The 14394-nt window shown below is 37.2% G+C and overlaps 1 protein-coding gene across 1 annotated transcript; it reads right to left on the reverse strand.

The window, feature by feature from the left end:
• Positions 1-2564: 2564 nt before the first annotated feature.
• On the reverse strand, positions 2565-13685 carry trmt10a (tRNA methyltransferase 10A). Its single transcript, XM_003225734.4, has 7 exons — positions 13453-13685; positions 9716-9878; positions 8838-8909; positions 8276-8350; positions 6350-6499; positions 4327-4432; positions 2565-3814 (listed from the first exon to the last, which is right to left on the reverse strand). Exons 1-7 carry the CDS (start codon positions 13656-13658, stop codon positions 3645-3647), a joined length of 942 nt encoding a protein of 313 aa, XP_003225782.2. The 5' UTR covers positions 13659-13685; the 3' UTR covers positions 2565-3644.
• Between the last annotated feature and the right edge of the window lie 709 nt (positions 13686-14394).

The following is a 14394-nucleotide window of genomic DNA, read 5'->3' on the forward strand; positions in this document are numbered from 1 at the left end:
ATGCTTCCAAATAATAAAGCAATCTGTTTGTTTATATAGCATGACATTGGATAAAGAAAAGTAACACCCGTGCCCTCCATTCCCCCTTCCACCTAATAGCCGTATGCACCTGCTCTTTTGCTGTCTTGAGTTCTCCACCTAAAGAAACAGCACCAAAACAAGTATGAGCACAGAAACAAGAGATACCCATGACTATTCTGGTGAGATGGTCACATTTCATTGTACTTTAATAAAGCAATATGGCCCATCTTCAAACTCTTTCCCTAGACACTAACAGCTGAGTCTGCAGTCTCCAGGATCCTCTCTGTCTGGGAATACTGCAGAGACTCAGATATACTAATTTAAACAGTCGTACATCCATGTCAAACACTTCATAAAAGTGCTCAGACTGCAACTTAATCTTCTGGGCAAATATATATACACAACTTACTCTAGGGAGCTATTAAAACTGACTTCAGAGTTTTTACTTGTTATTAAAATGGGGAAAACTCTATGCAATGTTCAATTAATACAGTGTCATGGGAGTTGTGCACGGTCAACTATTCCTTGAAAGGGCAGGCAACATTGTAGTATAGAGAATGAAAGCCATTTCTGCAAACACAGCTGTATTACTTTAAAAAACAAACAAACAAAAAGGCCCTGGTTTAGCAACCGTCTATTCAAAAACAGTAAGAAGCGGAGCCTATTCTGTAATTTAGGGTGTAGTTCCTATCAATTAGAAAGGAAAAATATGCCTATTAGAAACACCAAGGGAATTCATTTATTCTGAAAAGCAATGCAAGCTGAATGAAGTTGGGCAACATGCACGGATATCTGCACCCGTAAGGAAGATTTGTACAAGGCTTTTTAAAAAAGAAAACAAAAATGGGGTTGAGAGATCAATGGAAGAGACCCTACTAAAACATTACTAAGTCTTATCCAAACCAATGCATAAATGAAGAAAGCTAAGGCGGGGGGAAGGATTTTACAGATCACAGCTTGCATTGGTTTTAAAATATCCTTGAAGATTGGTTTCATTACAGCATGTTGCTATTCATAGTATAATCCTAACAACAGCAGCATGTAAATGCTCATTATATAAACAATGAACACTTATGTATCATTCACATAGTTTTAAGCAGTTTAGACCTAGCTATTTCTCATGCTCTAAATTTCCTATTTTAAGAACTGTCTGTTCAAATTATTCCAATGATTTTTCCAACCCATTTTGTTTCATTCTTTCTGCTCTCTGCTAGGAGCTATTGCATTCAAATTCAGATTTATTACACTATATAACATTTGAAGAAAAAAAGTTTTTCCTGGTTTGAAGATGTTATTCTTGTCTAATTGTGCAGTATTTACTTTGAAAGTAGTCGTTATACTCCAGAAATTTCGTTTCTGTGGCTGCTACAAACTATATTGAATAGGTTGAAACTTAATGAGATAGTCATTGAAAAACTATAGCAAAATGTGCTACTGGATGTCCCACAAAAACAACGTTTTTTTGCAGTTTAATAATTTTTTCTATGTATTTATGATAGACCCAATTAGGAAATGACATTTACAACCCAGGAACAAAAAGAGTGTTACATAGTGTTATTTATACAGGTTTATTGCCTTTCTACTGACAACTCCTTTTGTGCTAAAGAAATCTAAATACTGAAATATTCTGTGATTTTGTATGCTTTAAAGAAATATATAGTACATTTAAAATGTAAAGATAAGGGCATACTATTCTAATACATCTGCAAATAAATTCACAGGTAAAATACTGTATGTGCAAACAACTGTAGATTTGTTGTCCAAGGCACTAGTTGATTGGTAAAAAGAAGGTACTGGTATTTTAAAATTTAAATACATTTGAATTGCCCAGTTCAACCAGAAAACTCCATAGGGTTTTATCTGTACAATTTTTAAAATGAATGCCAATTAAAATATTTTAAATTTAAGCAAATGCTTATCCCTTCCTTACTGAGATGATTTTGAAAGGTACTTAACTCTGGTTTGGTGACATCAAAATATTGTAACGTATTGAGTTTTACACTATAATATAACCACTGTCCCAATGGGATCAGTACTTATGGTTTCACCTACACGCTCCAAAATTGTCCTAATTTTTACCTAGGTTTGCCAACATGAATTGCATGAAATCGGCAATATAAGCTCTAGATCTGCTCTAGAATAGCTCTGTTCTGAAAAAATGACTCAAGAAATAATCCTAGCCATTTGGAGATTCATGGAGGTATATCCCAATAAATAGGTAACACTGTTGTAGTAGACTAGAGCAGTGGTTCTCCACCTGGGGTCCCCAGATGTTTTTGGCCTTCAACTACCAGAAATCCTAACAGCTGGTAAACTGGCTGGGAATTCTGGGAATTGGAGGCCAAAAATATCTGGGGACCCCAGGTTGAGAACCACTAGACTAGAGAGCGGCAGAAAGGGCTGGAATTCTGATAATACTTTCTCAAAGCAGAAAGGTAACATAATGATAAACAGCCCCCAGAAAAGCTACCATACTAGCTATAAACAGAGTACCATTCAGCAAAGATGAAATGAAGAATGAATTGCAATTCTCAGCCAACAAGTCTAGGAAATAATTTTATTTTTTCACCCAAGATTAGGAAGTAGCTACATTACAATAAAAAAGTAGATGGGGCATTTGAATTGTAAAGCCATCCCCAATCTGCCCCGCCCCCCGCAAACAGCAATATTATAATTCAATTCTAACTGGAATTTGTCAAGCACTCATCAAACACTTACTCAAAATATACAAGATGGAGCCAAAAGGCACAGCAGGGCCAACAATGGAAGTGGACGGAAAGCCAGGAACAAAAATCAAGGTGTTTACTAAACCCTACAGACGTTTCAACTAAGCCAAACTTCGCTCTAAGCAAAGTTCTGTTACCATGTTCAGAACAGGAAAGTTGTTTTAACAAAATTTAAATTAAACAGCAAGTATCAGCTTCCTTGGGAAACATAAAAGGCTTTTTTATCTGTGGTTTTGCTTTATAGAGACACTAAAAGTCAAGTATTTTGTAAGGTGTGAAATCCAGATGTGGCAATATAAATTCAGTGCTTCAAAATAGCACACAAGCAATGTGTCAAGCCATAAAACGGAGCTGGCTTAAAGTGCAGTATGTGGGAAGCATAAGAATCTTGAGACAGTTCTTGTGTTCCTCAAGTGGCTCCATTCTCCCCCAAAACTTGCCCCCAGGTTGCCAAGACAACCTCCAGGTCTCTGCATACATTACTGGTCATTCTACATCCTTTGGGGGGCATTTTGGCATCTTTAAAGGGCAGTCTGTGGCTTATATAGACCTTTTCTCCAAAACCTTAAGTAATAAACAGAACTTCCAATTTGAAAACAAGCCTGTCCAGGCTACATATATGAGGGAGGGGGCGAAAAGGGTGGTCAAGAGTATGCATGCATGTAGATATCCCAAGCATGTGGGCACAAATCATCTGGGGACAAAAAATTCACCTCACCCCAGTTTCGAGTGGCGATACAGGGGTGGCAATGGGTGCATGAACACATCCATCCAAGATTATGTGATGGGTTGCCTGATGTCCTCTCCTGCCATAAATAATGCCATACCAGAAGAAAGGTGTCCAACTTCTGACCCTTTGCATTTGTGACCCTTTTCAGAAATGAACCTCCCATGTGCTTAGTCGCTATCTGAGGCTTCATCCTGAACAATTTTTGAATCTTGCAGTACAGGCACAGACTTATCCATTGTCTCATTTAGTGATATAACTCCTTTGCGTTGTGGCAATACAGTGAAAAAGGCTTCTTCCCAGTCTCTCTTTTCTAAATATGCAAGGATGATCTCAAACACTGCAAAACAAAAGAAGAAAATCATATATGATGAATTCTACTTAATATAGCAAGATTCAACTACTAAAATTACATTTACTCATACAGATATTTGGCTTTTGTAGCATTTGATTGCTGTTATGTTTCTTCAAGTCATTTCCAACTTATCATGGGGTTTTCTTGGCAAGATTTGTTTGGGCGAAAAGGTTGCCTTTGCCACCTTCTTATATTTTACTTAAACTGCACGAAGACAAAACAACCATATACTTCACCTGTCACAAAGTGATCCAACTACTGTGAGTGGTGTGAATGAGCGATATAAGTGTGTAAGAAGTAAAAGATGTCAAGTCTACTAAAAGAACAGATGACTATTTCCTATGTATTAAAAAACAGGCACAAAAGTGCCAAATGCTTTGATGTATGCACTACTTTTAAAAAAATGAGTGGGGGGGATAAAAATAATGACATGCAGTTGTTTTGTACATTAAATATGATTCTTCTGATGCATTTATATTTCTCAATATCATCCTTACCGTGATTGACTGCCAGAACTTTCCTGCTGTTCATTTTTACAAAAATACCTAGCGGAAGCTGTGCATGACGTATACCCTGCTCTTGTGCCCTTTTGTACGTGATTCCCTGAAGAGAAGACAAAGAGAAAAGGTAAATAACTCTCCTGCAATGAAACCTGTACAGTGCTTTAAAGTTTCAGAGAATTGTCTGATTGTCTTTTTCCTATTATTTCACAGAACTACATGAATACAAAATCTCATATGGTATGACTGAAACAAGCTTCTAAACTGCATAAAGGTCCTGCAATTATAACTAAAAGACAGAGAAGAAGCTGCACCCTTATTCTTCATGCCTCATATGTGTGATCAAGCAAATAGCTTCAAACACCCTGAAACAAGATGAAACTGTCAGTAGAGCCAGCATCAACTCAAGAGAACAGTAAAGCAGAAATAGCTCAGAAAAGTAACCAATTTTGACTTCCCTCTTAAAATGTATCATGAGCATATTAACAAGTTATTTCATTCACATTTTATGCTGCCTTCAACAGGCACACTCTTTCACCACTGTCCCTAAATCTATCCTGATGATTAACTAGAATCAGGTGCACATACAGGAGGTTAGTGTACACAGTTTAGTTTGATACTACTTTCATTAACATGGCTGTTTCCTGCTGAAATCTGGGATTTGTAGTTTATGGATGTACTTAGAATTATCTGCTAAAGCTCTAGTGCACATGCTTGAATTACAGTGAGAGGTGGGAGGACTAGTAATTAAATATGTACATATAATGTCAATTTTTAAAAAATGTTCCCGATCAAGCTAAGGAAGTATAACATTAATCTATTAATGAACATGAGACTGCTGGGGACAATTTAAGCCTCTAAACTTTCTAAAGGAAGAGCAAGATGATGATGGATGATAATAATTAAACATGCCAACCATTCAACAGCTTGCCTTATTTGCACATTCTAAGCATGTCCCCTTAAGCTTGTGTCCAGTTTATATACTTATGTTATAAACACTTTGATAACAGGCTACATTACTTGAGTGTTAGTTACTAGAAATACTACAATAATTATGTTTAAAAATAACAGAATCACAGAAGAGGATCTGTTTATAGCTCTGGCAGCCAGAGACGCATTGCTGACACTGCTGTAGCTGTTTTAGAGACCATACTGCAGTGTGAGGAATGAACACAAAATTATCAGGTTCATACACAGAATGCGGTCTGAGGAGGGAAATGTAAGCTATAATTTAATATGGTGTATTACTCTAACATATTTTTCCTGTGTGTGGAATTAGTCATATTGTAATTATCACACACCACAATTTAACCAGACATCCAGTGTTTATCACTTTCTCTCACATTCAAACATGATTTCTCTGAAAATGGGATAAGCTGACACTTTATCCCTTTTCATTTCACTCCCACAACCATGGACCAGGAGAATAGAATGAATTTGTTCCTCAAACATATTTGCTTAAAGTTTCATTTTGATGTATATATCTCTCCAAATATAATTAGTAACAAGGAGTTCTTAAGGTATAGTCTGAATCAGATGGCTACTAAAGAAAACAAACCCCTACTTCTAAAAGGTAGAGTCAAATTGTTATTAATTGCGCCAGGGCTGTGGTGCAAGCTGGTGAGCAGCCAGCTGCAGCCAGCTGAAACCAATCACTCTGACCAAGAGGTCATGAGTTTGAGGCCAGCTCGGAGCCTGCGTTTGTCTTTGTCTTTGTTCTATGTCAAGGCATTGAATGTTTGACTTATATGTGTAATGTGATCCGCCCTAAGTCCCCTTCGGGGTGAGAAGGGCGGAATATAAATACTGTAAATAAATAAATAAATAAATAAATTTGCAATTTTAAAACACTCAATACGGAAGTGACAGAGAAATGACAGATGTGCTATTTCAAACTACCTTATATAAGGGAACAATAATTCAAAATAGCTGTTTCAATTAATGGCATTAATCTGCCTTAGTTAAAAGGGATTTTTCCTCCTAGGATATATGCACAGAACTGACACCATTAGCGACCTACCTTGTGATGGTTATGATCAACCAAGCCTCCAATAACATAGGCTTTGGAGTCATCTAGTTCATTCAGAAGATCGGGAGAGTCCGAGGTAAGATACACAAGGTCTTCCTTCTCTATCAATTCACTATAATGCTCTGATTTAATATGGATATCCTATGAGACATAAATATATATAATAAATCAAAATTATTTCAGGGTATGTTTCATATCCCCCTGGATTCTTAGCTAAGATGACCAAGACAACTAAAGGTGAACTGACACCTGGACAGCTGAAGGATACCCCGGTGGCGCAATGAGTTAAACCCTTGTGCCGGCAGGACTGATGACAAGTCAGAGGTTCGAATCCAAAGACAACACCGATGAGCTCCCTCTGTGAGTTCCAGCTCCCCATGTGGGGACATGAAAAAAGCCTCCCACAAGGATGGTAAAAAATCAAAACATCCGGGCATCCCTTAGGCAATGTTCTTGCAGGCCAATTTTCTCACACCAGAAGCGACTTGCAGTTTCTCAAGTTGCTCTTGACACACACACAAAAGCTGAAGTTCTGATGAAACCAAAGCTTTTCTAAGCTTGAGGTGTTAGAAATTACTTAGGCTGACCATACCCTAGCCTAACTCTGTGCTTCTGGCTGGAGGAGGTTTGGATCCAACATAATGCAGCTTTTCTCCACCCATTTTTTGGCTCTTATGCCAGAAAATATTAGCATTTCTGCCAGAAGAACACTCTGTGGATATTTTCTCCATAATAAGCCAGCAGAAAAGGGTCCTACTAGAAGAAGTGACACATGTCTAAACCTAACTAACTTCATTCACTACATCACTGAGTTAGGACAGTAAGTCTAACTTTAAGTGGGGCAGGAGACTGGAGTACTAATGAAATAGCATAATCCTATTAAGCACTGATGTTTTAAACTGATGTATTCAGTGTCAACTATTTTTCATTTAGAAGCAGCATTGCACTGTAATTTCAAATAGTAACAACCTTTTATCTAGCATGTTAAAAATTACACCCACTACACACAAACATACAACACAACAATGCTGTAAAGAAAGCATGAAAAGTAGACAGAAAGGAAGAATTAGTTGTTACATTATAATTAATTTTATTACATTTATTTTCACTCTTTCTTTGAAAGAATCTTTTGACTTCCATAACTCTTTCAACACTGGTCGTACAGGCTTCCAAGTACAAAGAAAATTACTAAATGACCCCATAACAATGGGATAAATAGATATGGCAATAAAAGGACTCAAAAACAACAAAGCCCCTGGTCCAGACGGATTCTCGGCATTATTCTACCTGATTTTGTTGTGAGATCATGCTCTATTTATTAGTTTATACTACAAACAATTACCTGGTCAAGACTACACAATAAACTTTACAGATGAGGAAAGATCTGAATGCTTCGTATTAAGTCCATGTCCAGTAACATACTTTACACATTATACTGACTTTATTCCAGAATCTGTAAACTGAATCCTTCTGGTCAAGAAAACTATTCTAGCCAGTGGAAATTATGCTGCAAATTTAGTGAGAGATTAACCTTCAAAACAACAGAACTTTGAGAATCTCTATCTCAAAAGCTGCAGCAGTCATTTATAATTCACAGTATTGGTCAGTTTTTCAAGGTCAACCTTTACTTATAATTTAGAAATCCAACCATATAAGAATTGGCTTTTCTACTCAACAACACAGTTTTCAGTTTAGATAACAAAAAAGGAAATAAAACATTAATGCAATCTGACAATGCAATCTGGTAAGATAGCTGGCAATATTAAAGAGAGACTCCATGACTCACATATCCTCCAAGAAGAGAGAGAAGGAGAAAAAAACAGACTCAGATTTTCACTGTTATGTTAAAAGGAACTGAAAAACTACAGATGAAAAGGTGTTCATGTTATTAGTCAGTCAAATTATTTATTTAAATACCTTCCAGTTTACCCAGCCTTTGTCAGTTTCATTCATGTTGTCTTTCAGCTGACCACCATGGCTGGTCAAATAAAACTTTGGAAGACAAAGGAAAAAAAAAAAGAAAGAGAAATGCACATTATCCATAGCTAATATTAACCATTCATTACATACTCAATCTCATAATCAACTTGCTCAAGGGAATATTGTTTTGGATGTATTCTACTTTTATCTCAGAACAGCTGCTTATTTAGAATGAGAAACTCCCAAAGCTCAAATATATTAGCAACACTTCTGCACATTAGAGATTTTTTTTCAAATAATATTAATAGCATAACATTATACAGTACTTACATTGAGGAAAACATGAACATATGTACTGTTGCCATTTCCAGAAGAAAGTGCAAACAATGAGTTTAATATGTGTGTATGAACAAGCATGAAAAAGTACTTTCAAATTATACCCATGGCAGCTATTTATAGTATTTTCATATTAAAAAGCACTACACTTTCATATATAATGTATTCTATTAAAAGTGTCAAAACAAAAAATCAAAAACAAGAACACTATGCATGGACATACCTGTACAGGATGGAGTGCTTTGCGATTTTCTGCGTAACATCTCTGAATTTGCTTGTGAAGTTTCTTGACATCCTGTATATAACACAATTTGTTTTTATATTGTCCTTCAGAGAACACTATAAAATGCTTTAACCAAGAGATTCAGAGAGACTCTAAAGAGAGAGAAAGGAAACTTTTAACCATCAAATACTTTTTGATAGAACATTTATTTTGGGGGAAGAAAAAGATTAAATCATATAAAGAAACAATGTGAATGCTGCCATTATAAAGGTATCCCCACCCACATCACTGAATGATGTTATCTATATGGCATTAGTTAATCAGGGTAGAAATAATAATCCAAACATGGGCAACCTACATAATCTATAAATCAGTTTGGGACAAATGTCTAGGGTGCAATCCTGAGGATTCTTACTTCAAAGTAAATCTCAAAGGAGCTATCTTCAGAACAATAGTTTCATTGTGCCAATTCTTTCTACAATTAGAAAAAAATCTATCCCATGCAATTTTAACTCCATTCTTCATTACATGCAACAGAAAGAATGGAAATGTTTGGCCTTAGAAGAAACTATAGGAGAAATCCTATCTTTTTTTAACCAAATGTGAGACAAACATCCCCAAATCTACCAGTTGCTATTGGTGTTCATCAAGCATCAATATTAAATGTCACCCACATGCCCTAAAATGGAACCATATTTTAGTTTTAATCTTATTTTGCTGTCATATATTACAGTATCCAAACAGATCTACCAACAGTGAGTACTAAAATCCCACTTCCTGAAAACCTTTAATATGAATTCAATGCATCCTGCTTATCTCTAAAAATAACCCAGCTAAAGATTATTGAATACATTGGTTTTAATATTATTTCCATTTACCTTTAGTTCCATTAAACTGTCAAAACTGCAGTCTATAATAAGTCGAAGTTTACTGGGAGCCACTTCCCTACACTTGCGTTTCCTGATACTTTCTTCCGTGTTTGATTCCAATTGAGACCGACGCTCCAGTTTTCTCTTCAAGCGTTTTTCTTTACGTTTCTGCCTAAAAGATTATCATTTTTGAACAACCACTCACCACTGTATTATCTAGTGATAAAGTATACAAATTTACAATTGTCTATTTCGCTCCTCCATAATTCAAACTCAGAATGTTTCAGGTAAACTTCCTCCCATATAAGAATATCAGTTCTATACACTGATAAATGCAGTACTAGAGACAAATACCGTGTTTCCCCAAAAATAAGACAGCGTCTTATATTAATTTTTGCTCCCAAAGATGCTCTAGGTCTTATTTTCAGGGGATGTCTTATTTTTGCATGAAGAAGAATTCACATTTATTGTTGAACAAAAAAATGAACATTTATTATATACTGTACAGTAGTTGTCATCACAAACCAGCATAACCAGACAAACTGTGAATCCTGTCAAGAATTTCTTGTTTCCATGTACAACACTCTATGGTACATACATTTACCAATCCTGCATGCTCTGGTATTCTGTTCAGCGGGCATGCTTCCAAACAAAACCTTTGCTAGGTCTTACTTTCAGGGGAGGCCTTATATTTAGCAATTCAGCAAAACTTCTACTAGGTCTTATTTTCTGGGGATGTCTTATTTTAGGGGAAACAGAGTAGGATACCTGTTCTACTATACTGGTCTTCAGGAACAGAAACTGCTCCTTAGGGTGAAGACCAAAAGACATTTGGAAGAGCACCAGTTATTCCCATCAGCATTTTGATTGGGTTAAAATGTGAGTGAGATGAGGAGAGATGGGCAAAAGATTCAAAGAGAGGGCAGTTTAAATATCACAAGGCCTATTGCTACTGTTAATCATATTGTAGACTTGAACCACTAGGGTAAAGAAAAGTCAAGGCAGGATTTAGCACAACGATCTACAATGAACAGGATATAGCATTTATATTTATCGTGTCAGAAGTGAATTGAAAATACAGCTATAATGCATAAAACATAAGCAAAGTTTAAAAATTTGACATTATACTAAATTTTCTTTGACCAAAAGCTGGCCATGTCAAGTGCCTCTGGTGTCGCTGTAAGAAGGTCCTCCACTGTGCATGTGGCGGGGCACCGACTGCATTGTAGTAGGTGGTCTGTAGTTTGTTTTTTTTCCATACTCGCATGTTATGGACTCCACTTTATAGCCCCATTTCTTAAGACTGACTCTGCATCTCATGGTACCAGAGCACGGTCTGTTCAGCACCTTCCACATCGCTCAGTCTTCTGTGTGCCCAGGAAGGAGTTTCTCATCTGGTATCAGTTACTGGTTGAGGTTCTGGGTTTTGGTTTGCTACTTTTGGACTCTCGCTTGCTGAGGTGTTCTTGCAAGTATCTCTGTAGACCTTAGAAAACTCTAAAACTGTTACAGAATATACTGTAACAGGCACACCTCAATTATGTGTCTCACCTCACATTACTACAGCCTCATCACACTAGTTCAGGCATGGGCAAACTTCGGCCCTCCAGGTGTTTTGGATTACAACTCCCACAATTCCTAACAGCCTATAGTAATCCATGAAAGCATTCATCTGCTGTGTCATTTGTTCACATTGTTAATTTAGTGTGTAAAACACTTACATTCGGCAATGTCAAAGAAACATCCATGCTCAGATATGGCAGTAGCTTTTTAGAACGTTTGTATCGTGTTCGGAAAGATCCATTATCTCCCAAGAGATATGCGACAAATTCCAACCTTGTTGGGCTTCAGAAAAGCCCAAAAAAATGGCTGTGTGCCCAGGCTTTTAATCAATAAATGGCAAAGATGACATGGACTGAACTACGGACAAAGCATGAGGATGAATGGATCTGATTTTATGTTTGAAATTTATATATTGTAATTTATATTGTATTTTAATAGTTTTAACTGTTTTACGCATTGTTTGATATTGATTTTGTATGGGCATCGAATTGCTGCTATTACTGTAAGCCGCCCTGAGTCCCCTCGGGTGAGAAGGGCGGGATATAAATGTGAGAAATAAAATAATAAAATAAACACATAAACACAAGTTCTCTTGAACGATCTGCTTAATGTGCCTAACTGATGGAAATGCATGCCCTCTCTCCTCCTGTAAGCATGTATTCCATTTCTGGTGAAATAGAGTACACAGCCATATAACCCAGAATATCAAGGTAGAAAATGTATGTAGGGTTTTACTCAGCTGTGTGAAAGGGGTCTGAGGCTACTTCTTCACTGCCATATAAAATTCAGATTATCTGATCTGCACTGGATTATATGGCAGTGTAGACTCAGCTGAATAAGACCCCACATTATCTGCTTTGAACTGCAATATAAGGCAATGTGGACACAGATAACCCAATTCAAAGAGGATATTGTGGGATTTTCTCCCGTGATATTCTAGGTTATATGACTGTGTGGAAGGCACACCTTAAATCTGTGTTTCACCTCACTATGGACTTCATCACACTGGTGCAGGCATGGGCAAACTTGGGCCCTCCTGGTTTTTTGGACTTCAACTCCCACAATTTCAAACAACCAGTATAGAGTTGTGGGAGTTGTAGTCCAAGACACCTGGAGGCCTGAAGTTTGCCCATGCCTGCACTAGAGCATGGATCGACTTGAAATCCAGTTGCTACTTTCTGCAGAATTCTGGGTCTTGTAGTTTAGGGGAGGGGCCTTTAAAATGCTCAGCCATTTATTTACAACATTTTTACCCCACCTTTCTCACCCGAGGGGACTCAAAGTAAAGACTTTCTGTATATATTTCAGATTTCAATAATAATGTCAAAAATACGTAGTATGATTTTACATAGGATTTGTGCTACATTAGAACAGTAAAGACAAATATCACTTAAGTAAAATAAACATTAAATATTAAATAACCAAAAAAATAAAATAAGGTGAAAACACTAAGCTAATCTGGAAATCTGCTACATACAGGTCCTAGGCCTCACTGACAGCATGCATGCAAGCATGAAATCTAATTCTGGTGAAAGTGAGGCCCTTTCTATATTGCCATATAAAATCCACGTTATCTGCTTTGCACTGGATTATATGGCGGTGTAGACTACGGCCCCTTCCACACAGCTGAATAAAATCCCACATTATCTGCTTTGAACTGGGATACATGGCAGTGTGGATTCGGATAACCCAGTTCAAAGCAGATATAGTGAGATTTTCTGCCTTGATATTCAGGAGAGTCTCACTTATCCAACATAAACAGGCCAGCAGAACGTTGGATAAGCGAATATGTTGGATAATAAGGAGGGATTAAGGAAAAGCCTATTACACATCAAATTAAGTTATGATTTTACAAATTAAGCACTAAAACATCATGTTTAACAACAAATTTGATAGAAAAAGTAGTTCAATACGCAGTAATGCTATGTAGTAATTACTGTATTTACAAATTTAGCACCAAAATAGCACGATGTATTGAAAACATTGACTACAAAAACGCGTTGGATAATCCAGAACGTTGGATAAGCGAGTGTTGGATAAGTGAGACTCTACTGTATATGGCTGCGTTGAAGGGCCCTCGGATAATCCAGTTCAAAGCAGATAAAGTGGATTATCTGCTCTGGGCCTGAATCTGCCCACAATGAATAGCCCACAGAACCCACCACCCCAAGAAGAAGGCATACTTGCGCAAGTCTCTTTGCTCTTCCCACTGCTTCTGTTTCATTAGCTTTTTCCTTTGCCTCTTCGACATGGTTTCAATATTCTCCATCTTTTCTAGGGCTAATTCCTTGGCTTCTTCTTCTATCTTATCCGTGTCGCTTTTCATACTGTTTCCCACACCAGTCATCTTGGTTTCCGTGAGGTTTCCTGGCGGCATTTCTGATGACATCGGCCTCCCATAGGAACTCACTGTCTCACAGAACTCTGGGAAATGTAGTTTAGGGCGAAGTCTCTGCGAGTCTCAGCTAGAGAATTCCAAACTACATTTCCCAGGCAACTCTGCGCTGGAGGCACACCCTCTGCAAGGTTGTGCCCGAGGAAGTGGAAATCAGCTTCGGGGTATTTTTTTGTAGTGTGTTTCTGAAATTGATAGGATAGCAAATACTAAAAACGAAAGTATTAAGGCAGGAATCAGGGACATTATGTCACAGATGCTTTAAACATTTTGACTAGAGTTTGAATCCTGATTTGTTCATAGGAATCGGATAGGTAAGTCACACTCTCTCGGCCTCAAGAAGGCAAAAGGAAACCTTGCTCTGAGCAAGTTTGGCCAAGAAACTGCAATAGGTTCATCTAAGGGCCTTTCCACACAACCCTGTATCTCAAAATATCAAGGTAGAAAATCCCACAATATCTGAGTGTGGACTCAGATAACCCAGTTCAAAGTACAGTAGAGTCTCACTTATCCAACATAAACGGGCCGGCAGAATGTTGGATAAGCGAATATGTTGGATAATAAGGAGACATTAAGGAAAAGCCTATTAAACACCAAATTAGGTTATGATTTTACAAATTAAGCACCAAAACATCATGTTATACAACAAATTTGACAGAAAAAGTAGTTCAATACGCAGTAATGCTATGTAGTAATTACTGTATTTACGAATTTAGCACCAAAATATCAC

This window comes from Anolis carolinensis, chromosome 5 (genome assembly GCF_035594765.1).
Source record: "Anolis carolinensis isolate JA03-04 chromosome 5, rAnoCar3.1.pri, whole genome shotgun sequence".
NCBI classification, from domain to species: domain Eukaryota; kingdom Metazoa; phylum Chordata; class Lepidosauria; order Squamata; family Dactyloidae; genus Anolis; species Anolis carolinensis.

What these genes read in the sequence shown, in the direction of transcription:
- trmt10a (XM_003225734.4), bottom strand. Translation starts at nt 13,658, where the DNA reads ATGTCATCAGAAATGCCGCCAGGAAACCTCACGGAAACCAAGATGACT. An exon ending in GAGCAAAGAGACTTGCGCAA is followed by an intron (nt 9,879 to 13,452) that starts GTATGCCTTCTT and finishes ATAATCTTTTAG; the next exon opens with GCAGAAACGTAAAGAAAAAC. An exon ending in AAGCACTCCATCCTGTACAG is followed by an intron (nt 8,351 to 8,837) that starts GTATGTCCATGC and finishes TGTCTTCCAAAG; the next exon opens with TTTTATTTGACCAGCCATGG.